At 41.4% G+C, this 27995-nt stretch overlaps 2 protein-coding genes and 2 long non-coding RNA genes across 5 annotated transcripts in view; 1 reads left to right on the forward strand and 3 right to left on the reverse strand.

The window, feature by feature from the left end:
* The window catches only part of LOC145434879 (uncharacterized), a 44702-nt gene extending 41339 nt beyond the window's left edge, over positions 1-3363 (reverse strand). Inside the window, exons 1-4 of one of the 2 annotated variants that reach the window (XR_013913604.1) lie at positions 3240-3341; positions 1123-1170; positions 788-885; positions 606-725 (exon numbers count right to left, since the gene is read on the reverse strand). This is a non-coding gene — a long non-coding RNA (uncharacterized LOC145434879). Of the gene's footprint in view, positions 1-605; positions 726-787; positions 886-1122; positions 1171-3239 lie in introns of both variants that reach the window. The other variant, XR_013913605.1, reaches the window with a different exon arrangement.
* Positions 1-27995, forward strand: part of LOC145434828 (ARF GTPase-activating protein GIT2-like) — a 336581-nt gene that overhangs the window by 78614 nt on the left and 229972 nt on the right. The gene's annotated exons all lie outside the window — the stretch shown is intronic.
* LOC145435738 (uncharacterized) lies at positions 9395-10390 on the reverse strand. Its single transcript, XM_080313019.1, has one exon. The coding sequence runs from the start codon at positions 10172-10174 to the stop codon at positions 9425-9427; it is 750 nt and encodes a 249-aa protein (XP_080169145.1). The 5' UTR covers positions 10175-10390; the 3' UTR covers positions 9395-9424.
* On the reverse strand, positions 13999-16592 carry LOC145435280 (uncharacterized). Its single transcript, XR_013913783.1, has 3 exons — positions 16504-16592; positions 14246-14358; positions 13999-14119 (listed from the first exon to the last, which is right to left on the reverse strand). It is a non-coding gene; the product is annotated as an uncharacterized LOC145435280 (long non-coding RNA).

Raw genomic sequence — 27995 nt, forward strand, 5'->3', positions numbered from 1 at the left:
AGTGTTGAATTTGGGCGTGATTAGAAGGTGTGCAGTGCGCGTGCGATTGTCTCTTTTCGTCATGTGACGTCATCAGAGGCGACATTTTATTTTATAATGGCGACACTACAGTTCCAGGTTCCAATCTTCAGAAGTACGGCTCCAGGCTAAGGGATGGGGCTGATATAAACACCGGCCATAAGACAACTCTGCAACATTTGCAGTAACATTTATTAACAACAAAAATATAAAAAGATATTGAACACAATATCAAATGTCTATGCTGTGTCCTAATAAAATTTGTTTGATGAATCGCAGTTTTGTTCGCATCTGATCAAACGTAAGATAACACACCATCATGTGATGTTTCACGGCGCAGCTTTGAAGCGGGCCGGTGTTACAGAAAAAAGCTTTCAATCGCTCGTCCGTCACGATTGCATTGATTTGGTCGGTCGAAAGTGTCGATTTGCCTCCCCACTGCCGTATGCAAATGGCTTCGACCAGGATTTTGGTGTCCGTACCTTTAAATATGATTAGATATGAAAAATTCACATAGTAAACGCATGTATGTCACGGGCAAGGTTGTAACTGAGTTATCGATGGTTCTATCGAAATTTGGGACTCACCTGACTCGGAAATAATTTCTTCCTCGCCGCTCGGTTCGTTCGCGATAATTTCTTGACGTACGTGTTCGTAATGTTTGTGTTGTACGGCGGCGTCTTCCACCACCACCGGCGAAACGGCTTCTGAATGAGTAAATCGAATTAGATGGAGGTAGGTATAATTTCATTAGACTTCCGGGGCTAACCTTAATCGGTGCGTAGATGCGCCAACCGGATTTTCAGCACTTTTCTGCGCGACTCGGCCACTCTATTGCTCCGTTCTTCTCGCTCAAGGCGATTAGAACTTGAACAACACGACACAATTATTTCACGGTGAAACGGCCATCAATATATAACAGGTATCTCACTCTAATATCCTTTCTTTATTCCATTTGTGTACCGTTCTCAAGTGTCGAGAGCGTTGACCTTTTGTAAAAAATCTTCACACAAAACAGGTACCTTCCCTCTCTACGGCGTACGAACCCGTTTATTATTAGATTGAATTATTATTTATCGACTGATAAGCTGCATATTAACTCACTTTTTGTCCTCAGTTGGCGTCTCCGCCGACGATAACGACGTACTATGTCTAAACAACAAAAGATTCGCATCGACACAGCGTTATTTCTACGCTATTGCAATGTAGGCATTGGATTTTTCACGATATGTATGCACGCCCCTATATACGAAATTTATATCTTCTAGACCAGTGGTCGGGAACCTTTTTTGTCCGAAGAGCCATATTGGCCCTATTTTTTTCATCCCAACTCCCAAAGAGCCATACATGTCAATCAACTGTTACGTCACAATTGAAAATTCATGATGTCATGGTAGCACTGTCACAATTGAAAATTCATGATGTCATGGTAGCACTAATTCGAACTCACTATATGGGATTCCTCGTGTGCGCCATATTTTTTCTGTAAAAACTGCTATATATTGTTCGAAAATATAGCCCGAAACGAGAGGTAAGGGACTGACGGGTCAAGCCTCACCATTTATAACGCAATCCATCGTAAGTAGCTTGGAATTTATTATAACTGATATTAATCGAATGTGACTGTCACAATGATTCGGAAAATCTTAATACTCTTCCGACTTCTCAATTTTGAAAGTATTCGTTGGTAACATAACGTTGCGCTACACGCCTATACATTTTATCGCCAGTACTGCACAGCGCTTTACTTACCAATCAAGAACGTGGATAGCTATGACGTTGTTTGTAATTCGAGTTTATAATTATGAATGTCACATCCACAACAGTTCATTTCGCGACGTAGATCAGGAAGACAATGTGTATTTGAAAACGGCATTTTGAAATGGGCGTCGCCATGTATGCTTTAACGAAATATATTGGTATAACGCCATTTTAATGATATACGTGTGTAATACCACGTAGACATTGATGCATACATTGGTGATTATTAGCTGGTTCGGAAGTTGATATACATTCATGAGTATTAGCTGGTTCGGAGGTCGATATACATGCATGATTATGAGCCAGTTCGGAAGTCGATAGACATTTATAAGTGCTTCGCTAATTGCGAGAAATATATATTGCATTTTGAACCGTACGTGATATTCAATAAAGTTACAAGTCGGGGAGACGGAAACAAAATATATTCGTTAGTGTGATCCATCGAATACGTGTGCAAGAGACAGGCTTCGTGGTACTTCAGCCAACAAGGTCGTACGGCGTGTACGCCGGTCCGTCGAACGGAAGAAGAAACACGCAGCGAATTGTAACTTTTTACAATTCGCTGCGTGTTTCTTCTTTCGTTCGACGGAGCGGCTTACCACGCCGTACGGCCTTGTTGGCTGAAGTACCACGAAGCCTGTCTATTGCACACGTATTCGATGGATCACACTGACGAATATATTTTGTTTCTGTCTCCACGACTAGTAACTTTATTGCCAATCACGTACGGTTCAAAACGCGATATATATTTCTCGCAATTGGCGAAGTACTTATGAATGTATATCGACTTCCGAGTCAGCTAATAATCATGAATGTATACATCAATGTCTCTACGTGGTATTACACACGTATATCTCGAAATGAACCCAACGTCGTACGATTTCATATTTCGTTATCTACGTTCACACGACAAATTATACGACTCACAAAGGTATTATCAGGTTTCAGTTCAGGGAACAATATAGTTCATTAAAAGTTCCCCCTTGCTACCAAAAGAACTTGGTGTAAAAAAAACGACTATATTGTTCAAAATGTTCGGTTATATATGCTATGCTCTTTGATTATTCAACGTATCGCACAATTGAAGATTTCGAGTCGGGTACATAGAATTCGCGAGTGATATTGGCCGCCGGCGTGACAGTAATTTAAATTTTAGGATTTCGAAGAGGTGGTCCGAGCTCCTAAACCTGAAGACGGCATTTTCTTTACCTCTCAAAGACATGTTTATACTGCCACGAGACTAAATATTCTGGTAATGATGAAAATGTTCCAGCAAGTCGCTGCAATATTGATCAGTTCAGTACAAAAATAAATATTGGGCAAAGAGCCATATCTTATACCCAAAAGAGCCATATATGGCTCGCGAGCCATAGGTTCCCGACCACTGTTCTAGACTATAATAAAGTGCTTATCGGCGCATGCAGTATAGTATAATAAGTATAAACATGCAAAAAACTTACCCGGTGTCTTGGGATGCCATTAGACTTGTTTGATGAACGGAAATCCTTTCTGCGCGTCCTTCTCAAGCGACTGTTCAATACAATATGAGCGCGCCACAAGAACTAAATAAGTTTTTTCTCGTGACATTATTACGTCACAGAGTCATGTCTGGCCACGCTCGGTTGAGCACGGCTCGCACAATGCGGGTTCTCGGCTTATAACCCTTTTCGTAGGGAGTCCAGCCTCACAATCGACAACTCTCCGTGACCGGCGCGACAAGACAAATCCTGCGCAAACGGAGATATCCGGATCAGACTGCGGAAACGGAGATATCCGGATCGGACTATCTGGAGCCCGGCCGGAGTCGATTTTGTGCCGAAAAAGGGCGATTTCAGAGGCCATTTCAGAATAGCATTACTGTTTGAGGTCTTTATTTTGGCTATGCGTGCTCTGAGCCAGTTAGAAACACGAGCGTACCCCGTTTATGGATACCTGACGCACGTAACTACGGTTATCAGTACAATTAACCCGCCTAAACACCCACTACAAAACGTTATCGTGTTGTACCTGCACCGTGGCCGTGCATCTTAGACGGGGAAGGAGGCACGTAACATGCTGGCCCACGCCGGGGTCTTAGTTACGTCGTCGGTCGCCGCCAGTTAATTGTTCGTATCACACGTGAACGTAATGCGAGTCAGTAATGTGATGTGGTTATAGATGCTTCAGTATCAACGAAGCATTTGCAGTTGACAGGTTCCGTCGAACTGGGGTTATTTCTTTGTTGATGATGGTGCACGACGGCGCTGACACAACGCATATATGATATACCGCATATCTTGAAAGAGGACATACGAAACTAGACCTGGACAATCAAGACGTAGCCTATCTAACTGGTGTTTTTCCTGCGAGGCTTGCTTCGGGTTTTATTTGAATAATCGGGCCCTAATTCGTGTAAGCGGTGTCGTACGCAGGCAATATGTGGTTCGTGGTCAAGTATGCAGCGATTGTATCAAATCAACATGGAAGAATAGCGGTCTGGTGTAAATGACCATTTTAGTATACAAAAACAGGGAATGACACAAACGACAACAATGACCGACATGGGCCATTAGCCGCGATGCCCAACATGTTTATAGTCATTGTACTATATTAAAGGCACATTATATGGGGTTTGTTGACATAATGGCTGTATTACATCGGTTCTACATTATGTGTGATATGGCTCCATACATGCGCGATATAGTACATTGGTAGACAGTGGCTGTACCACTTGGTAAGACGACCGAAGGGAGAGCCTGTCCGACGGAATTGCTCAATAGGGGACACTCGTATGTGAAATCGATCACCCACACGTGTTGTAATGCTACATGACGTCTATGTATGTACTATCGTATAACGATGATCCTCCACCGAATTTGTAATGTACGGGCAGAGAAAATTAGATAAGATTGTGTAATCAGTGCGTGTCCCCACTGTCCCGTCATGGACGACACCATGTGCGTGCACTCCATTATCGGCCCCCGCGCCTGTAGGAGCAATCACTAGCATTTGAGATCTGGTCCAGTCGGGATGGCGAACGAATATTATGACATGCTGAAATATGCAGCAAATTTATCGTCGTTGTTGGAATCATAAAGTTGTGTCGGGGTTTGAAAATGTTTTGTGGCCTACCTCTTATCCGATAGTCATAATCCCGTTCAAGGCGGTGGATAATATGGAATCCGTGATCGGTGGATAATATGAGAATTATTAACGAAAAACTCACATAACTGCGCTTCTGCCGGTCGGAATTCACTCAAATTTGTTTTGCATCGTCTTTGAAGACAGCTCAACAATTATATGGGGTTGGCAGAAAAATTTGAATTATTTTTTTATTTTACCCAATAAATTAAATTTTTTAATTGGATCTGCGAAGTCCTGTACACGTTAGAATTGAACCAAATTTGATGTGCAGGGTTTTTAGGGTAGCCTGACAATTTAATCAGTGAATGGCTAGAATCCGAAAATAGAAGTTATTTTGGAACAGCACTAGTGGTCATCGATGGCGCCGATATGCGTATTTCTCTAAAATATGCGCATTTTTCTCTTACTGATCATTACAAATGTAGAAGACCTCCAAAACTGATCATTACAAATGTAGAAGACCTCCAAAGTAATGAAATCTTGCCAAGCGCGACGAAAAGTTTAAGTTGAATAAATCTCCTCTAACAAACAAATGACCAAAGAAATTTGGGCCCTTTTGAGCTCCCCCAAAGCAGTTTCAGGTGCGGCAGTTACGTTCTTGGGAGATCGTATAACTCTTGTGTACATTAATATGGCCGCTGTTTCACTCACATCGCGAAACCCAATAATCTAATCCCCGCATCCACTGTGTGATTGCGGTTTTACTGCCATTATGGCGCGGATTGGGGCTGGGCCAGCTTCAAACAATTCTTTGGTGAAAGGGTTACTGCACAGATGTGTGGAGATAGAATATTTCAATGTTTAAGCTGTCCCCAACACGCGGCCCGCGAGGTCATATTTTGCGGCCCACGACTTGATTTGAGATTTCGGAAGAACGATTAGAAAACAATTTGAAAGGTAAAAGTTACGCGCAATGGCCCAAACATTGCCAAGACCGAGACGTTCAGAAAACGGCTTAGGGCTTTGGTTCTGAAACTGGGGCCTTGTGGGGGCGTAAAAGCATCTGAAGAAGGCGCGGAGCTGCGGCAAACTGAACCTTTTCTCGTGCTCCGTGCGATTCATCTCGTTTTCAGAGTTCTCGTTTTCAGAGTTACAGTTATTGCTATGTGTATAATACGGAACATATTACATGTGCACATTCATATAGCTAATTACTTATGATTTGATTACACAGGCTGGGCGTGAAGTCCAAGGCAAAATCGCGGAGTGGTACGATATACAGTTCGCATGCATCAAACAGGGACGCGCCACATTCTACGATCGTACCCGATCGGATGCAAGATGTGCCATAAAGCGTTGCACGTGTCAAATACGATTATCCCGACAGTATTACTTCCGCAGCGGTACGAGTAGCCAATTGTCTGGCAAGAGTCACCAGTCACTAGAAATCTGTAAGTGATACAGGTATATCAAAAACAGTGTTGAAAAGTATCAAAAGGGCATTCATACCATACATTCATGTAATACAGAAGCAGTGGAAAAATCCGGCTTCTTGGTTATTGGTCCGTTACGTAGTCTAGTAAATCCGGATGATGAAATTGGCTGCGAAAAACACTGAAACTGGAACGGAACTCATTGAATCCAAATTTGAGAAAAATAAAACCGGAAAAATTATTACTTCGCATTATCGTGGATAAATCAACAAATCTCTGCTGAAATACAAAAATGCTGTGTCATCGGTCGTTGCGTTGCACGAATCTCGATAACAGGAATCGACAAATAGCATGCGGGGACACAATACCGCGTATATGAAAGAAGCACCTTTTCCTGGGCTGTTACCACCACAAACATTCGAAGGGTGTTGCCTTACACACTTGCCAATAAAGTCTCGCACCAAGCGGAAAATATCGAAGATATGGATACTGTAGCCGTTAAATGTGACGCAAACCACATTTGTTGGTTCGATATACTCTCCACAAGATCATCACCTGCTTTTACGTGTAACGGACCCGCACCCAGCAGGCAAAAAACACTTCCGATCCCAATGGCTGGTCTGGTTGACAGTGACAATGATATACCGATATATCGAAAATTCCGCTTCAATTGCTTGCTTACAAGAAACAAATTTTCTGCGTCAATCCGGTATACCCAAAATATGTTGTTCGCTATACCCAAAATATGTTTCGTCTGTTTTGTTATACCCTGTACTCTGGCGAAAGCACGTTACCTCGCTGACAGTCAGCAGTGATGACGAATATATCTCACGATTTGACTCTCATTCGGTCCTTCACCAATTGATTTCAAAATGAAATTGATCGGGCATTTATTTCCGCACGTGAACAACACCACCCGGTGTTATACGGGGGTTCAAATTGGAGTGTTCGGTCAAACAATCGGATTCAGCCAGCTGCGGTGTTTGTGTTTGCATGCCTGCGGACGCAGTATGTTTCCCTAAGCGTGTTTCCCTAATTGGCTTAGTTATTATTGCTGCTCCGCCGATCAGCTTGATAGCCAAATCGCACAAATTCGAGCATGGATACTATTTAAGATCATCTGTTACGCCACGAAATTGGACGCGAGAATACACCACATTAGGTCTGCCGTGCCCAAAGGTCATACATACCGTTTCATGAATACTTGTACTTGGTGGATCCCATACGTCATCGATCTGATTAGTTGCATTCCTGTTGTGTGTCTGTATTCGCAGTTATCGTAATTATTATATTATTGTTATATTTCTTGTTCATTAAATGTGCATTTCAATTGTTGTCGTGATACTGCTTCCGAATGCTTGTTGGAGAAATCGGACCCTTTCCCGCCGTCGGGAACGCGTGAATTGCTGAATTCCGAAATGCTCTTTCGAAAGACATTACTCACTACCTGTTCGATATCCACACCGGACATGCGGAATTAATCGCTATTCGCATGAGCTACGAATGCACTAATGCATTGTGCGGCACTAATATATATGTGATATGCGACCGGATGTTTACCGTGCCAGTAGTTCAGCTCTGCACCCGTACCAGTAGTTCAGTTCTGCACCCGAGTCGTACGCCTCGCAAACCAACTAAAGCGGTTATAATTGCGAAAGGCATATCGCGATTATATATGGTAATCATAATTACCGCGACGGAGATTCACTGATCTTAGTGAATCGATTCGTAAGATTTGAGCATTGATCGTTGCTACCAATTCGGCAATTTCGCGGCTTCTTATGCGGCCTTGTAAAGAAATGGTGGTCATCTGTATCACAGACCAACTGACATTTTGCGTTCGACAAAAGATTTTTTGCCTTTTCCAAGCCAGGGGGGTTATTACATGCTCTTCGTAAGAACAAAAATCTTCGGTATTCTGAAAATCGCCGAACATTTTTTATGATCGGTATTCCATGCGATCTTGTCACGAACACGAAGAAAAAAATATTCGGGAATCCGCACAATTATATACGGGAAGCTGCGAACAGTCAATACCATTCGTGTTCGTACGATCGCCATTAGGAAGACTTATTTCGGTATCATGGCTGCCCGTTATTTCTTTGTAAATGATCGCACATCGCACTTTGGAAGAGGTCAAGAACGGGAACATTTTGACTTGAACGAGTGGAGCGAGAACGAAGTCGTTACAGAATTTCGAATGAGCAAAGATGAAATCGATTATTTGTGTTCACTACCTGCATTAAGGAATAGCATGGAACCATTAGGTTATCGTTCGGCAGACCTAACTTTACAACACAAAGTTTTGATATCTCTGAAAACGCTTGGTTCAGGGAGCTTTCAGAATTGCAGTAAAGATTTCTTGAACGTATCGCAGCCAACTGTGAGCAAAGTGTTGGGTGCATTTTGCGATTCAATGCTTTCGATGGCTCCAAATTATATTTATATGCCAAGAAATAACTCGGAAGTCACTGCCGCAAAACGCTGTTTTTATCAAGTAGCGGGTTTTCCTGGCGTAATCGGCTGCGTTGATGGATCTCATATCCCCATAATTGCTCCGCATGATGATGAGTTTGCTTATGTCAATAGAAAAAGATTTCACTCTATTAATATCCAGGGAATCTGTGATGCAAATCTTTTATTTACCGATGTTGTGGCAAAATGGCCTGGATCAAACCATGACTCTTTCATACTTCAAAATTCAAGGATTTTTGACGATTTCGAAAGAGGCAAATTCGGCGATTCTTGGCTTCTGGGGGATAGTGGTTACCCGTTAAAGAACTGGCTGATGACTCCTATAATCGGCGGAAACACGGAGGCAGAGAAAAAATACAATAGGCTACACCGCAAAACACGTTGCTTGATAGAAAGAGCATTTGGTGTGCTGAAAAGTAGGTGGAGGATATTAGACCACACGGGAGGAAGTATGTGTTATTCTCCTGCGAAAGCTGCAAAGATTACAGTGACATGCTGCTTGCTTCACAACATCTGTCGCAGGAATGGAACGCCACTGCCCAACTGTAATCCGGATTTAATTTGCCCCTGGGATGTTCAAGACCACGACGTAACTCTCACTGCAACTCCTACAGCATTGAGGAAAAGGCGGAAAATTTTGGAACTACTGTAAAAACTTTGATATTTATTAACTCTCACACATCAAAATTATAATAAACAGGCTGTTGAAATTCTTCCCTGGCTGCTAGGTCCTGAGATGTTTGAGGGTTCATGCTACGCAATATGATATCGTTGTGTCTTTTGAACTCGAGTAGGAAATTTGAGAGAATAGTATTAGTTGCACGGAGTTCCTCGTGGATTTTCTTTATACCATCTTTAATCTCGAGCTCAGCCTTCACAATTTCTTCCCCTTGTTGCTCTCGTCGGCTTAGTTTGACTCTATTGGATGACGAGCGACCGTCATCGGTAGGAGTGGTTCTTTTCCTCGTCAATGGGGTCACTGGCATCAATGACGCACAGCTATTCAAATTTACTGGAGGAGCCGGTGTTGCAGCAGCTGATGCCAAGTATGCCACATCACAGTTTTGTGTATTCGGGATACCTTCTGTGTAAATAGCTCCAATGAAGTTCGCGATTCTGAAATGCAATTCCGAAGGGACGCTTGCTTCATTTTCACCACCTCCAGTCTTAACTAGTTCTCTTCTGTACTCCGCCACCGATTTTTTTGCCAGTGACTTCAAATCAAACCACTTTTTTTTTACTTTTTCTGCCTCCAACTTTGATCCATACCCTGCGGCGTTTATTGTTACAGTAATTTCCTGCCATCTTGCATCAACCATGGCCTTGGTTTTGGAATTGGAGATGGCTCCAGTAAGAAAGTTATAGCTCTCTTCTACCTTCTCAACGAGCAGATCAACTTCTTCCATACACCAACGCCTCGGCATGTTGCTGACTTTTTACTACGGTACCGGTACAGTGTACCAGGTACACTTAACCATGGATTCTCAGGCATGGCATTATGATGTCACTGTTAGGTTTCACACTTCCAAATCATCGCGAACAGAAGCCACGAGTACGAACAAAACATGTAATAGGTATCCCGAAGATAATTATTCTGTTCGGTTGAGCAAGTCCCGCACACGAACGCGATCGCGAACGCGATCACGAACGCGATCACGAATGAGCATGTAATAGCCCCCCAGATCTCCACTGATACAGTTGAATATTACAATTATAACCAAGAAGAGTTTTTGCAACTTTTTTTTACAACTCCGGCAGCATCCTAACTACTCAGAAGCTATGTACCTTGTTAGTTCAGACCTCGAGGACTCCCTGCAAACCGACATCAACGCTTCTATGGAAGAAATCCTCAGAATCACCTACGAGGGGCCGCACAAACTCATCTCGATTACAACCTTTATGAAAAAGAAATGCGACGAAACGCTCGATAATAAAAATGAATACGCCGAAGATATCAATTCAAAAACCGACGAGATCAGAAGAAAACTACACAAACCAGAAAGAAGACAATGGGATAGAGCAGTGGTCCCCAACCTTTTTCGGCGTCAGGGCCAAATTTAGAATGTTAGAGTACGGTCGGGGCCGCACGAATACCAGGGCAATAAAACGGACCTAAAATAGTCATTTAAATATGAAAATTGGCATTGTTCCGATCAATCGCTTGACGCCATTGGGCATTGTTATGGCCATTGTGTTGCGGCGCTAGGGTTCCTGGACCTCCCATCGTGTCGTGCAACAAAACCCTAACGGAAAACATATCCGGATACGTGGAAAACTATCTTAAACCTCCGGTGAAAAATACACCAAGTTTTGTCGTAAATACACCAAGTTTTGTCGTGACACCACGGACTTCTTAAACAAACTCAAGAACGTCAATCACTTGAAATCAGCAACATGTTAGTCACCATGGACGTGTATCATCCCTGTATACGAGTATTCCGCAAAAAGATGACAAGGAAGCGGTCGAAAGATCTCTTGTAGAAAGTGGACATCCATTGAAAAACATCATCGTGGAACTAATCGGCTTCACGCTGACGCACAACATGTTCAAATTTAACCAAGACATATTTCTGCAGCTTCAAGGCATGGCAATGGGCACGAGATTTGCTCCGCAATACGCGAACCTTTTCATGCACCATTTTGAGGCGGATTTCATGGAGAATCAAACATTTCGGCCTATATTTTACACGCGGTACATCGACGACATATTCATGATATGGACCCATGGCGAACGGTCTCTACAAACGTTTCACGAGGCCATATAAACCAATTCCACCCTAATATTCGCCTAACCATGGAAAGCTCAATGGTTGCAGTTCCCTTCCTCGACACGCTCGTCAACACCGAAGAAGGCCGTGTTTTCACGTCACTCTACCGCAAACCAACTGACTCGGGTAAGATTTTATTTAAATTACCATAGTTCTCATCCGTTACACTGCAAAAAAGGAATATTGTACAGAAAAGCCCTTCGAATACACAAAATCTGCTCAAAGGAAGAGGACAAAAATGATCACTTGGAAGTTTTGAGAAATGAACGAACCAAATCTGGCTACGACCAACAGCTAATAATGACTCAAATAAAGAAGGCTCCCATGTACCACGTGAAGAACTCCTTGGTTGCAGTCCGAATAATGATGAGGAAGCACGAGATCACAGAGTGCATCTGGTCACGACTTATTTTCTGGGAGCAGAAAGGATCCGCATTTTCTGGGAGCAGAAAGGATCCGCAAGATTTTGCGAAAACATCAGCGAATACATAATAATGATCCAAAATGCAATGAAGTATATCCGAGGAGGCCTACTTAAGCCATAAGACAACCACGCAGCTTGCGTAACATTTTAGTGAATAGCGAACTACCCCGGTCAAGACAAAAAAAACGGCGTGGAAAATCGTCATGGTGATACCCTCCAACTCCACCAAACCTGAAAAAAGACCTTCAGAAAACTCTTCGCTACCTTCCGTAACATTATGTTACACACCCAAACTCTTCTTTCACTCTTCTCACAACACACTTTAACCTTCACACGTAAAAATAACTCTACTATCGTAGAAAACCCAGACAACTCTACTATCGTAGAAAACCCAGACATTGTACAACGCATATCAAACTACTTCAACAACCTCAACTCCGCCCAAGAGAAACTCGACCTCATTGTAAACTTAAACTACAAAAATCCAACATTAACCGACACATGTAAGAAGTTTTCGACAACCTTCAACCAAGACGTTTACAACCTACTCGTTAACACACCAGAATTTAATCGACAAAGACACAACACAGGAGTTTAACACACCCCACACACCTTTTCATAACTTTACCACTTTCAAACTTTCCTCCTCTCTGTCGGAGATATTAAGTTTAGGACCCTCTTCTATTCCTACACACAGCATTATGGCCACCAAAACACTCACAAATCAAATCACGCACTCTGTATTAGACCTACTACTGAAAACTAACACTCACCACCAAATTCCAACTAAACCTTTTAAGCACCACACACGATCCAAATCATTACCTCTGTCACAGAAATTAAATTCTGTCATCCGTAAAGCGCACTCGACATACACCAACTGCAACACAAGAAATATCATACTGAATACCTTGGACGAACTGGAAATCTTCAGAGCCACAAAAACCTACTATCAACCACACCAAACCAACATCTTCCAAAGCCCAAATCGACAACATCAAGATAATAGCAAATAGAGATGACATCATTATTAACGTAGCCGATAAGAATCTAGGATTTTGCATGAATACGACGGACTGGTACATACATGAAACCGCACGCCAACTTCAGCATAACTTATACAGTACACACCTGTATCACTGAACTTGGACACAGCATTCAACGATAGGACTGATATCATAAAAAAACATTCGGATGTTTTAGATGCACAACACATTTCTTTCCTAGAATATCGAACCAAAGATAACTGCCACGTCCCCTTATTTAACCTATTACCAACCCCACAAATTAGGAAAAGGACCTTTTCACCATACCGATGAACATAAACTTAAAGCCAGACCCATTATTTCGGCTCACTCATGGATCACCGTAGAACCTGGTAAACTTTTGGGCAACATACTTTCAGAATGGAAAGAAGACTACATCCAATATCTTCAAAATATGGACATCACACCTACACTGACCAAAAACAGTCGTGAGATCACTTACGCCCTAGATAAAACACCTGTCATCGGAACCCTTTTCAACACCCAAATAATCACCTTCGATTTCGAATCGCTACACACCAATCTCAAAAACATTTACGCCATAAATAAAATTAAATCTACACTCGCCATCCCCAACATCTACACTCACCATCCCCGACAACATCTTCAACCTTACCATGGATCTCTTCACTTTTGCCAGAGTCTTTGTTTTTTTTCTTCTGCCGATGACCTATATAAACAAAGAGATGGTTTAGCAATGGGAAGCTGCTACTCTGCACAAGCCGCCGATCTTACTCTTGCAATCTACGAAGAAGACATATTATCCGAAATCTTTACTATTTGGCCATTAATAATTTTCCGCAGATATTTAGACGACGGACTTATAATTACCCACCTATACCATGCTCACCTGAACAGCTTCACCAGTTACATCAGCAATATATACCCATATACCCCGCACACTTGATTATTAACATTCAGCTGCAACCTTATTCACAACCTCTTCCTTAATCTTAACATACGTTTCGACGAAAGAACCCTTCAAAAAGGATTGATTGGTCATAATACTTCAAACCCGCTTCCCTTTAATCTTATATTCCACACGACAGCAACCATCCCCCTCACACTTTCACTGGAATTGTAGCAACCGAAATAAACCGGTACAACCACACAAATTCGAACCGTAAATATCTGAAATACACAACGCATACATTCGCATAGATTCAAAAGTAGACTTCACAAACTTAATTACCCCAGAAGAATCATAAAACAATGCAAGATTATCGCCAACAGAGGTACGAAGAGAGAAAAACTCACCCGTAATCTGACCTACATCACACACCAATTCTCCAAAGTCTTCAACCACAAAGAACAGATCCGAAGAATTACCAAACGCAGTTACCCCAGCCCCTTTGGCATTGGATTCAAAACTGGAAAGAAATTAAAGCAATATTTTACAAATAACAAACTGATCCACAAAAAGATGAAGACAAAGAAGAAACTGAGCAAGTCAAAAAAGAAGAAGAACCATCATTCTAAATTTCAAACACCTTGGGCATTTCCACCTTTCCACCCGCATTACCACTAGCACTATTATACAGCATTATTCTTCGTCCCTAACTTTACCCTTTCAGTTTTCTATACATACATACGTCATACATTTATGCTGCCATGAACCCAACCCATATCTAACTTGCACTCCCCACCTCCATCTTACAGTCCCTAGGATATATTGTCCCCTACCTATACCTTACCCACTCACTAATATAACCCTTTATAGTAACTTTAACCATACCCTAACCGCTAACCCGATCTTCTTTGAACCCCTATATTATATTTTATATGACTCATCACCCCGATCCGTACCCTAACCCACCCACCTTATCTCTCCTTACTTTGACTTTACAGTGACATTAACATTTTACCCTTATCCTAGAAATGTTTATAACACTAATTGACGTAACAAACCCCAACATTATCCTAACCCACTATGATTGATACCGACCCTTTTAATTAGTTGACCAAAATGCTAACATTTTACCCTCTCCCATTTACAACCTTAATAACAATGTAATATACTAATTGTTGCCATAAACCCTAACCCACCAACCCATAGAACCCTAAATCCACTAACTTTGAGCACCCATTTTCACTCTAACAATTTACCCCCTCCTAACCCCCCCCCGCCATTATTACCCACTCAACCCTCACCTTACCCATACAATCTATATATTTAATAACATATCAAGTTACCGGTCCTTTATAATTTTCACTTATAACATAGCTTTATAGACGTACCCACCCTCATACAACCCCATTACATTATCTTAATACTCACTAATTAGCCTACCATACTCTCTTCATATTACCTTTATCTCCACCAGGTACACTCTACCCCCTCCCCCACCCCATTACATTATCTAGCCCTTTCAAACCATAATATAGGCTTACCATATTTTGGAAATCTAAAAAGAGGACACTTTTTCAGAAATTTCATACTTGCAAAACCGGAGAAGAATTCTCAAAAACCGGTGAATTTTTTCCCACTTTGTGATCGGTTGACTAAAAAAAAAGTCATCTTTTCGCTCAGAGCTAAATTCACCGTTTTTCACCCCGGAGCTTCACTTATGTGCTAATTTGCGGCATATCACTCGCAATTTGCTCTGAATCTGACCTAAATTTTCAAAAAAGAGGACAAAATCTCAAAAACGAGGACAAAAGGGCGTCCTCCGAGGACACTTTCAAAAAAGCCAAAAAAGAGGACAAATCCTCTTAAAAGAGGACGTATGGTAAGCCTACCATAATATGACCAGTTACTTTACCTCTACCCACCTCCTACCAATCTATCCCTCCCCCATTACGCCACCCAGTTGATATTATCTATTGTACATATACATCTATACCCCACATCTACTCCGTATCTAGCATTACAACTTTGCACTCAAGCTAACACCATATACCCTAAACTAGGCTTACCATATTTTGGAAATCTAAAAAGAGGACACTTTTTCATAAATTTCCAACTTTCAAAATCGGAGTAGAATTCTCAAAAACCGGTTAATTTTTCCCACTTTGTGACTGGTTAACTAAAAAAAAAAAAAAAGGTCATCTCTTCCGCTCAGAACTCAAAATACCGTTTTTCTCCCCACGTTGCCAGGTGGATGACTAAAAAAAAAAGGTCATCTTTTCCGCTCAGATCTCAAAATAACGTTTATTACTCCACATCGCCAGATGGATGACTAAAAAAAAAAAAAAAAGGTCATCTTTTTGCTCTGAGCTAAAATCACCGTTTTTCACCCGTCGGAGCTTCACGTCTGTGCTAATATGTGGCATATCACTCGCAATTTGCTCTAAATCTGCTCTAAATCCTAAAAAAGAGGACGAAATCTCAAAAAAGAGGACAAAAGGGCGTCCTCCGAGGACACTTTCAAAAAAGAGGACAAATCCTCTTAAAAGAGGACGTATGGTAAGCCTACCCTAAACCTAACATTATATGCCATACCCCTCTCCTATTATCCCTATACCGCTATAATTGCCACTAATACATATTTTAGATATCTATACCACATACACACCTTCATATACTCTCCGCCATCATACATACCCCACTCAGCTTGATAGTCACATCTTCAAATAGCCAGCTTCTGTAAATTCACATCTCTTTGTTATATTCGATCGTAAAAATTCCAAATGGATCCACTACAGAAATCATATACTGTGCCTTAAAATGTGAAGTATATTTTTCTGTTTCGCTGCCTTCGGCAGCTCAACACAGTGACACCATGTAATATTTTAATTGACACTTTTTTGTACGTGTAGTTTGACATTTTACTGTACGCGTTGACACTTTTCTGTACGTGTATTGTACTACAACGTGTATTATACTACAAACACCTTATATCGTATCCAATTTTAGGAGCACAGCTTACTTCACGCATTTCTAATATAAACTACATCTTTGTGCCTATGACGTCATAAAGTACACAATTCTGGAATCTGGAAAGCTCTCTCGCGCACTATGATGTCATAATATGTATATGTTCAAAATTCGAAATCTTTTTGCGTTGCTCTCTTTGCGTTACTTTCGCTTTATCACCTGATAAAGGAGTAGAGCTCCGAAAGCTCGTGTAACTATAATAAAGTTATATTCACACAAGTGGACGGTAAACTGGGTGTGGAAGCTATCAAGGTCTCACGCATTTGAGACAGATCACTAGCTCTTCTATTCATAGGCCCTGTAACACAGTTGTTACATGATGCATAATATTGATTCATATCTGCACAGTTGGCCCAAGCTTTTTCACTATAAATTCTATTTCGAAATTCAAGACTGAGTTTGAAGTTTATAACCAAATGCTGTGGTATCATACTACAAGGTATATGGAAAACCCACCTCCCAATCTATTATCTGTACCTCGCCTCGAACTGCTAACAGAGCTTTTGAATGAGAAGTCCGCACTAGAGCAGGGGTCTGAAAAACATTGGCATACTAATAATTACCGGTCGGTATGGTATGCTATTCCACATTACAACGGATAATTAAACTTCCATGAACTGCATTAGTTGCGGGCTTGTCGGCTCTTTATCACATAAGGTCATATCCATTCATTGTCTCATACACTCCTGACAAGGCAGGGCGCATATGATATCTCTCCCCTCCTGTCCTTTTCTGATCATCTTTATACTCTCTTAGTAGCTTTTGCACCCCAAAATCTACCTGGAACACTTGTTGAAATATTGCTGTAGGCATCCCTGTGTTTACTACTCTTTTTACTATCTTTTCGTGGTATAAAGTCCACTGCTCAACCAATACAACCGTTTCCTCCACCGTCCAAGTATATCCCCTTGACTGTGCATAGTCATCGCTAGCCATTTTCACTGGCTAAATAAATAACGTCAGGAGTAACCAAAATAACTAACATCTCGTGTCATGATCATATCTGATATCAACTGTCGTACTCGAAGGACACCAGCAGTACCGGTACCGTAAGTCAATATGAATAGAGGGTTTTCGAAAAGCACGAAATGATTGACAGTTAGGTGAAATGAGTACGGCGCCACCTACGTTCAATGTTCATATTGCACATATTTTAAAAACATTTACGGAAAATATTACGTTCACGCCAGAGGGGTTACGTTCGTATTGAATGATTTCGATAAATGTTTACAGGATACAATGTTACCGAAACTCAGTATGACTCAGTATGAAGCATGACGACACCCTAACTGTGCAGTTGAACGTTTTAATCATCATTATCCTAGCCTATAGTATGAACATAGTCAGTAGTTTGAGGCTGACAGAACCTGCTTACTTCGGCCTCATCTACAAAAAATATGGTATTACCAACCATTTGACAGAAAATGGCTGAATGATCTATTTTGCAGCAGTGGCTGAGAGAGGACAAATTCAATGCCATCAGCAGTTTTTGATCTATAACCCTGAAAAATCACAACCGCGAGGGGCTGATTCGTCATTCTCAAACGCAAAAACACCAATATAATTTCAATGCCAGAAAGAGTCTGCTGATTTATCCAAAATTCGAAACCGAAAGATATTCCTTTAGGAGAAAAGGTGTCAAGAGCAGAATTATTCATAACTGGATTTATGGCAGAGCATGACACTCCTTTTAGGCAGGCAGCTCATTTTATTGAGACAATGAAGAAAGCTTGTCCTGACAGCCAAATCCCTAAAAGCATGACTTTGAAGAAAAACAAGGCCTCATACTTACTTAATGCAACATGGGATGAGGATACCCCCAAAGATGTGTGGATTTCATAGAAGGCAGGCATATATAAGCGATCCAGAATTGCTACTAACATACAGCATGAAAGAGAGGGAGGTGAAGAAAGATGCCGCACGGCTATTCGAGAAGCTGAACGAGGAGCGCAAGTGGTTGGGGAGGCCGCCCTGGCGCGCCATATATGCCAATTGATGAAAGAGAATGAAATGGTTCAGTCAGAGCGAGATACCATGCACCACAACATAAGAACGAAGTCGCTAAACCAGATCAAGCCTGAGGCTAATGAAGATTAATGACATCAGCGTCACACCAACAACTAAATACTGTCTTCAAATGACGGGCGAGGCCACCGCGATGACTGCTGACATTCTCAACCAGTTATTTGGTGTTGGACGATTTTTTAACTGGCTTCCTGAATTCTTGCTTTCACACTCCGTTATGGTGGTCGATCCATTTGCTCCACCTTCCAACGACAATACGTTGAAGGAGTTCGGCAATATCTTGCACAACAACAACATATTTGTCATGCTCTTGAGCCCCTAACTCGACAGCGTTATAGAGACTCATTTCAATGTCCTAAGGAAAGCAGATTACAAACAAGAGGAATCTCCTCCATTTTACAGGAGATACAGGAAAACGCGATTGTGATTTTCGTTGATTCCAATCAAAGTAATGAAAGTATTCCATATCATTCAGGGAAATTTGCAGATAAGATTATGCATATTGTACTGGGGCGTGTCGCCTCAACTTCACATTTGATGCTCGGATATTTGGGAAGACATGAGCAAAATAAGGATGGCATATCTGAGATTTGCAAAAGCACCACTGATCGATGTAAGAGACCTTGTGTGACGGGAAACGTACCATGTACGTACATCAGTGGCGGCTCGTCCTATAGGGCAACTGGGGCATTGCCCCACCTAATATTCTGTTCAATAACAATTCTTTACCATTTATAGACGCACACCAATCTATTTATACCGAAATCACAGCGAAAATCGTATTCTTCTTGTCCTTTCGCTTGTAAATTCCCATTTATAGCGAAGTCTCTGCGAAAATCGAATTCTCTTCCGTGTTTCCGCTTTGCGAATGCCTAGCCGGGGCATGCCCCGGTAGCGCTCATAACAAGCTTTCACTGTCTATTCTCACAAAGCCGCGCACAATAAAGAAACGGTGATTTACTCTCTCCTATTCGTAAAATGGCCGGGCAACCGGGGCAAATAGCCTGGTCGCCGCTAAGGTGTGATGTAACAATCGTATCTATATCTGAACTCGAGTACCGTAATATGCGTTTAGTCGACCTTTGCTGGTATAGGTCGATTTTGATGGTGCCATCATTAAGTTACTTGTTTACGTTGGAAAACGCCATTGTGACGTCATCCTAATAAAAAGTAGCTTGCAGCCCTTTCCGCACCACCCGATATTGTCACGAGCCGCCACTGACGTACATGCGCAGAGTACCCAGATAACAATACACAAGGATCGATTGAACAGCAAATCACCCTTAAATATGACTTTTTGGAAGGAAGAATCAATCCCAGTGACAACTTCGCGCAAATTCATGAGAAAAGTCATCATACATTCCAGACCAGTAAACTGGTAACGATAGTTGTCGCATGTTTATCCGTAGACTGTCATGTATAGTATTCAATAAGTATGTCTATTTCCCGCCAGTGGTAGTTTTTTTTTTAGTGATCGTATGTGACTAGTCAGTTATAGATGATCATCGTAAGCTCGTCTTGATGCTTTTCTTAAATGCGCGGACCCATGGTGACATAGGTGGAGCCAAACATGTTTACTATACAAATACATACCCATTTTGAAGCATCAGCGACGTGGCGTCAGGCAATGCCTCACCTGGCTACCGTATTTTCAACATTTTGCCACCAAAATCACGCAACTTGCTTATCCTATTCATTGTTAGAAAATAAAGTTTGAAACATATGCTAAGGGCCGAGGCCAATTCTTCCACTCGGTAACGATTCTCTACTCAGCAACGATTTCGATACTCGCACTCAAATGCGTCCGAATCTGCACTCAAGTCCAAGTCAGACCAGACTTCAGTGTCAATTTACACTGCCGAGCAGTCAACCGCAGGACGTACCTTGGCATATCAGCCAATTGGCCGGCTGAACGAAACAAATCTGTATGCTGCGGAGTTAGCAGTTAGCATTTCGTTGAGTAAAAGAGAGTTGGTTGTGGGTATGATACGATGGGTTGGTAATCTTGGTATGTATGTGGACTTCTACTACAACATTTTGAACTTTCTTGTTGCACAAGGTCTAGAAATAACGGTCATTGATGTTATTTGAGAGATACAGAAATATGGCTTCTGATGCAATCGTGCGACGGGAGCCGAATTTTAAGGCAAAGCCCCTTAATAAAATATAAAGTTAGTGTGGCTTTCAAGGAGCGGGCTAGGTAGCTGTTGTCAATGGAATTTAATGCTGCCGGTATCAGCTGCGAGCGATCAGTCCAATGCCTCAAAAAAGATGGCAGAACATGAAAAATCGCTACAAGGCAGATGCCGCGCAGCTTAAGAAAGAGCAGCGCAAAACTGGGGAAGGGACAATAGAGGTTGATGTTGACCCTCTGGGTAAGGGAGTGGGATGTGTGTTGGAATTTGGGAGTGGGATGTGTGTTGGAATTTCCATGTTATGTGGGGCGGCTCAACATGAAAATTTGCTTCATAGCCGTCGTTCCGGGACAAATATCCGACCTAAATAATCCCTTCAACGATGATGTGAATAGAGAGATATTATCTTATGTGTATTATTATTATATTCTTTATTCACAGTAGAACTGGTAAATAAACACATAATCCGGGAAGCAACCTGCCCCCAAAGGAAAATGGCGAGATTGAAGTAAATTTTTAAAATTTCAGTAATAGAGTCAAATTGTTATCACTATTATATTCTTATTCACAGTAAGAAACTGGTCAATACACACATAATCCGGGGAGCAACCTGCACCCAAAGGAAAATGGCGAGATCTGAGTAAATTTTTAAAATTCCAACAATGCAGTCAAATTGTTATTCCTATGCAATACATGGAGAAGTCAATTACAGAATTGCAGTAGATGAAGAATTGGCAAGGGTTACAGATCAGAGGTAGAGATGATTGAAAATGAAGAATCGAAATTACAGAAATGATGCTGTGATTCACTAGTATAATTTTAGTCTAGTGGTGCATTCAAGGCCTTCCGAAGAATATGCACAGTTCCCAATACCGTGATCTTTTGGATCATGTCGAATCGAACGAACGTTACCCGGAATCTGTTGGATATGTCTCGTTAGTTTTTTGCTTACGGATCCTGTAGCGCCAATGACGATCGGTACAATGTTTATTTTGCATCGCCACATCTTCTCACATTCCATTTTTAGGTCCGCGTATTTAGACTGCTTTTCTGATTCTTTTTGTTGTATATTGTGATCAGCTGGGACAGCCAGTTCAATGAATAAGCATTCTCTCTTTTAGTTTGGTGATCATATTACAAATATGGGTGGTGCTTATGTGTATAGTGAATACCGAATACTTTTTCATAATTTTAGTTGTAGTACTCAATTCCGCAAGCTTGAAAGAAGTGTCTGTAACTATCCATTAAATCAATGAGCATTCTCACGGAATTTCAGGTTTTACAGTAAAGACTGTGCGGCAGCATCTACTACTGTTCTCCTTGTCATCAATGTATGAAGCTCAAAGTGAAGCATGAAGAGTAAAGACTCATAAATTCGTAAATTACGTAGGGTGGAAAAAGTGGAAGGCAGCAAGTTGAGTTCCCAGGCAGTAGTCACAACTGTTTCAAAAGAGAGGCTTCAAGCTACAGTTACTGGATATAGAAAATAGTAAGAATATAGCAGTGTGGCTGGAAACGGAAACCACTAATGTATATTACTCAATCTTGATTTAATGAATATAGGATGCCTGATTTGGTTAATGAATTGGAAGAATCAGGGCTTCAAGGGTTACACGAAATGGAGGGAATTATTCAGAATTGCTCCAATGATGATGAATACTTGAAACAATGGTTGACAACTCAACAAGCACTCCCTGAGTGCTGGAAATTTGGAAGAAGATATCCACCTTCAGTCATTAAGTGCCTTTTTGAAATGCACATTTTAAGCTTGTCAATTGAGCATTGCTTGTGCTTTACAGATATTGTCTTGTGATGTATGCCAAGTCATCTTCTGCGTATCGACGCCTCCAGCGCATCATGGTACTGCCTTCATCTCGAACACTGAGAAGACATAAAATGGAAGGATCTGGAAGAGCTAGCTGTGGCTTTCAAGCAAGTGTTGCTGAAGGACTGCTGGTGGCGATAACTAAATCTGAGAATGAGTTTGATAAAATGGTGGCGGTAGCTGTGGATGAAATGTCCATACGAAGTAAGAGCTGTCAAACTGCAAGTCGCCTAAACACCCGCAGTATTTAGTCTGCCGCTGTGCGGACGGCACCGCTATGACACCCTTATTGTCTATACTGGAAAGAAATTACGCGGCGCGGGGCTGATGAGTACCAGGGATCCAATATGCCGTGAGAGACAACGGCAGGATAAATAGCGAGATATTTGCGGACTGGTTCAAAAAATTCAGCAAGAACGTGGCGAAGCGACCACTTCTGTTGATATTTGACGGCCATTTGAACCACGTATCACTAAAAGTGATCGACTACGCTATGAAAGAAAATATATAATTTATTGAAATTCCCGCTGCACCTGACGGATGTATTGCAACCACTCAATGTAGCGTGTTTCGGCCCAATCGAATAAAAAAAATGAGAGGATGTCTTAAATAGTTGGGTAAATGTACATTGTACATGGCAAGTGAGACTGGGAAATTTCGCAGCCCAATTCGGTAAAGGAGATTGGAGTTGCGGTCTTTAAAAAAGTACATAAGTGAACACCCCAAAAAGCTCAACAAATGCGTGTTAGAAGGTAGCGTGGGTGATGTAACTTTGGACAGTGGCACGCAGGGGGTTACCATACGTCCTCTTTTAAGAGGATTTGTATTTTTTAACAAAATTGTAAAGATGAAAAATATCCGGTTTTTCGGGAGTCGAGACAAAGTGACGACCTTTTTTGTTTTTTAGTCAGCACAGAATTTGTTGTAGAAAATTGTTCAAATTCAACAGTTTTCTTCGTCGGAGTTTTTGAAAAGTGTCCTTTTTCGGATCTCAAAATATGGTAATTCTAGAGCTAGACACTCTGGACATTCAAGTTTCACTGCCTGAACCGTGCTTCAGCACTTTGTTGTATGAGCGAATGGGTCCAAAACCAGAAGCCGTCCATGAGGAGTGAGATCCCGCGTGTTTTTTAGTTCAATACTTCGACCCAAGCCTCGACCTCTTCAGAGGTCAAAAATTCTAGCTTCGAGTAATTAATTTTCAAAAGGATGAAAGGGCCGATCAACGTCATAGTGCTTTCTTTGCTTGGTCTGTTTAGTAGATATGGCTGATGTTCAATTGGATATATGGCTCATTTAAAATGAGTATGTCGTGCTTGGTTGGTTGAGTTTACTGCACATGGTAGCATGCACCAAAGAAATAAATGGTGCGATGTGTCTGGAATCGGCGTGGCCAGACACTTGACAGTAATATAACACTAACGTCAGCCACATGTAAATCCAATTTGAAACAATCTGGTCATCTCAAAATACACGCCTGACTGTAATATTAGAGATACCTGAAGTAGTTCCAGCCTACATGTTCTCCGGTACATTTCCAAACCGGGACTCTCAATGGTAAACTAGGCAGTTCTACATGTCAGCAGGATTACAAGCTGGCATATACATTAACCGACATCCACACCTATTTCTTCACAGTCCCAAAACGACATGGCGAAAAACTGTAATTGTTAATGAGCATTAACTTCCAACATCTTCCTTAAAATACATGATTATATGGAGAATGAGGATGTTTGGGTCTGGAATCTGCTCTGATTTCTTGGCATTCAACATCTCCACACAATTGCTTTTTATGAATGTGACCGTATGAAACACACATCTCCAAAACATCCTTCGTATAATTGACATCAACCACAGTTAATTTTCATATGTGTTTGCATAACACTCTGATCACTCGCTCATAAATAAGCAATAAAAAGGTTTCACAAGCAGATTTGTTCCTTAATATTGAGCATACAATCAACATAAATAGCCAACTAAAGGTAAAAGGAGAAACTCCTCCTTTTTTCTGAAATGCATCCAAATGGCGTGTCGGCAATTGAACATTAGCAAAAATGAACTTTTGTTTGAATGACCAACTATTCTTTACCCGCAATCAAGTTGCAAAACTCTTGGGGTGGGACTGCAAACAGCTCAAAGATGGCATAGGGAACATTTCTAAGAGTGTCTGGTACGCTTGGCAAGAAACAGAACGTAAAAGCAAGCAGTACCGGATCATATTGCCAGAGAAGATGGCATGGCCAACAGCCTTGTAGTATCTTAGATTATGCAGCTTCTTTTAAAATATCTACTTCGGGATCCACGTCATCAAGACTGTCCAAATAGCTCGGGAAGTTTAGTAGCGCACATTTCCGTTTGAGCCTAGCATTGCCGGTTGAGCTGAACCATGTCGGTAAAGGCACAGGTATCCCATTATGTTGCAACTGCACCCTCAATCAGCTGTCGATTTTTATGGCATTCTTGATTTTAGGAAAGCCTTCCAAACATAACTCGTGGTACATAACATGCTGATCCCCTGCTTTATGACATGTATACTTGGGAGGGGCAAGACTAGCATCGATCTCTTCAAACCCCTTGACTGTATCGGATGCATTGAAATCCTCTAACTGATCTGGTTGTTTCGATCGATCTCGCGGAGGTGCCCGTGTTGTTCAGCTACTGGGCAGAGTTGAGGGAAGTGCCCGTTGTGCTGACGAATAAATCGTAGATACGGGATTCAATTCTCAACGTAATGTATGACGTTTTCTGTGCAGAATATAACGGTCTTCGAAGTGTTTGATACATACTACCGAAAATTTGGTCGGTGTCCACTGTCCATGCAGCACACAGTTCCTTATTATTAAGGGGAAAGCGAAAACTTGAGACTTTAGCAGATTTGGCAGTAGTATATCCAGAAGTACATCCGACCACGCAACACTCAAGAAACATAGTCTATTATTAACCACACTAGAAACGAATATTAACAAATGACAGATCACCAACATGAGTACTGGTAAGCCAATAGAGAAATAATACAATGAAGCTGTTGGAACACAACGTTCTTCGCATCATATTGAACCAGCGACACTGTCGAGAAACCATAACCTGATTGCTAACTAAACTATAAAATACTCCTCGTGAATTTCATCTAAATAACACTAGAAAACAAATACAATGCGACGAACACGACCACAACGCTACACTCGAACTTCTGCAAATTTCTGACCACCACGAAAACAACTCCGCCGGTATACGGCCGTAAACCAAACTTTACGCTGATTGGTCGAGAGACAATGGCCATGGATACGGCGAAACAACGGAGGACGCTGCATTTACCTAAGCGTAGTTGATACTACATTATATTCATATAGCCGTGTAGACAGTATAAAAACGACAAGATTACAGCTAATGCTTATTTGTTCATCAATAACAGAATTATTAGGAAGGGAAATTAAATATTTAGTAACATATACTAAAATATAATGCCGAAATACTGCTGATTTTGATTTGTTTTTGATACGCCCGCAAATTTTTAGAACATATGGAAAATGGTACAAGTTCTTCTGTTAAATTCCATAAATGGCATCGAAATGCTTCGATCAGTCGCAGCAATTTCCGCCATTCAGAGGAGAAAGCTCGCAACCAATAATTATTATAAAAGAATGCAACGAAGGCCTCAAACTGCCCCAACGAAGCCTTGGTCACCATTGCTTCGTTAAGTGGTGGACTTTCAAGAACAGCATCTTCAATATGTAAATCGCAGAATCTACCATCCTCGGTGATGTGCGCATGGTTTTCGAAATTGTTTCATAACGAAAGGCAAAGCATGCAACTCCTCAGAATCATCTCGGGGTAGGTAGTGACTGGTTTTATCTATTTCTTCGAAGGATGTTTTTGCAACCAGCACATCGTCTTCGATATTTAGTCCAATACGCAAATGATTGCTTTCATTCTGAAGATTCCAAGACTGCCACTTTCCTTTCAAAACCTCAAATACATCCACTTTGCGCCCGGTACATAGGCCATGCCGAAGATCTGCTTAGCGCCCAGTACATAGGCTATGCCGAAGATCTGCTTAAACACCCCGGAGAGAATTATCTCAAGCACTTCGGGACGACATGCGGTCTCGAGTAATAAGGGGTGACTAAATAATAAGAGCTTTCAACAAAACACAGGCACTATTGAATTTACCTCTGTTGGATGAGGTTGTGTCGAAAAACACATAGCTAAGCAACGGTCCGCTATGCCCCAGTCATTTTAGCATATTATTGTATTGCGTTGGATTGATTCAACCCTGTTCCAGATGCCAACGCTGTTTGTTGTTCCAAGCGGCTTTATGTTGTATTGAAAACTTGCCAATATAGCAATGTACTCTTTGAGGACATTTGATTCCCAGTCCTCAGCAGCTTTAGCTTCTCACCTCAATGAAATTGTGGTTGGTCTGCCATTGATCGGGAATTTGAATTTATTCTTTATGTCTGTTAACATTTTGCTGCGCGCAATATTTCTGGACGTTGTTAAGGTCAGCACAAAATCTACAATAAGTGATGATAACACATCATTCAATCTATTTTTTGAAAGCTTATGCCTATTGGACGAAGCAAATACACTACTTTGAGCTGACGTTCTTCGTAGAACTTTGAAAAAATGAAATTGGGCTTTCTCACGCCACTGCAGCCGGGCATTTCATCTTCTGTAGATCTGAACGAGGCAAAAGAGCCCTCAGTACCGCTAATAGATATAATTGTGCCTGGTGATATTACTGGTGACGAAGCACTGTGTCTGGTGATATTACTGGTGACGAAGCACTGACGTTTGAGATTTATTGAATTCAGATTTCTTATCTAATTTGGTGTTTTTGTGATTCATCGATAGAAAATGCATATCATCATTTTTCTAGAGTTGAAGCCAGCTCTTTGAACATGACGAATGTAGGTAATCTACCCAAAACATTCATTTTCGACTCCGTCCGACTCGCTGCTACCGTTGGTCTTATTCTTTCCATTGACGCCGTTGCTATTTCACAAACGAATGAACCGTAATCGCGAGCTTCGGAAGGAATCGTAATCGCACCGCATACATTTGGGGAGAGAGCTCATGGTATACTACAGAATGTGTTCCTTGAATATTTTTTCGAATACAATAAAATCCGTCTTTATTTCCGTT

The sequence above is a fragment of the Botryllus schlosseri genome, chromosome 3 (assembly GCF_051294905.1).
Source record: "Botryllus schlosseri isolate E-star chromosome 3, Bs_hap1, whole genome shotgun sequence".
Lineage (NCBI taxonomy): Eukaryota > Metazoa > Chordata > Ascidiacea > Stolidobranchia > Styelidae > Botryllus > Botryllus schlosseri.

What these genes read in the sequence shown, in the direction of transcription:
- LOC145435738 (XM_080313019.1), bottom strand. Translation starts at nt 10,174, where the DNA reads ATGCCGAGGCGTTGGTGTATGGAAGAAGTTGATCTGCTCGTTGAGAAG.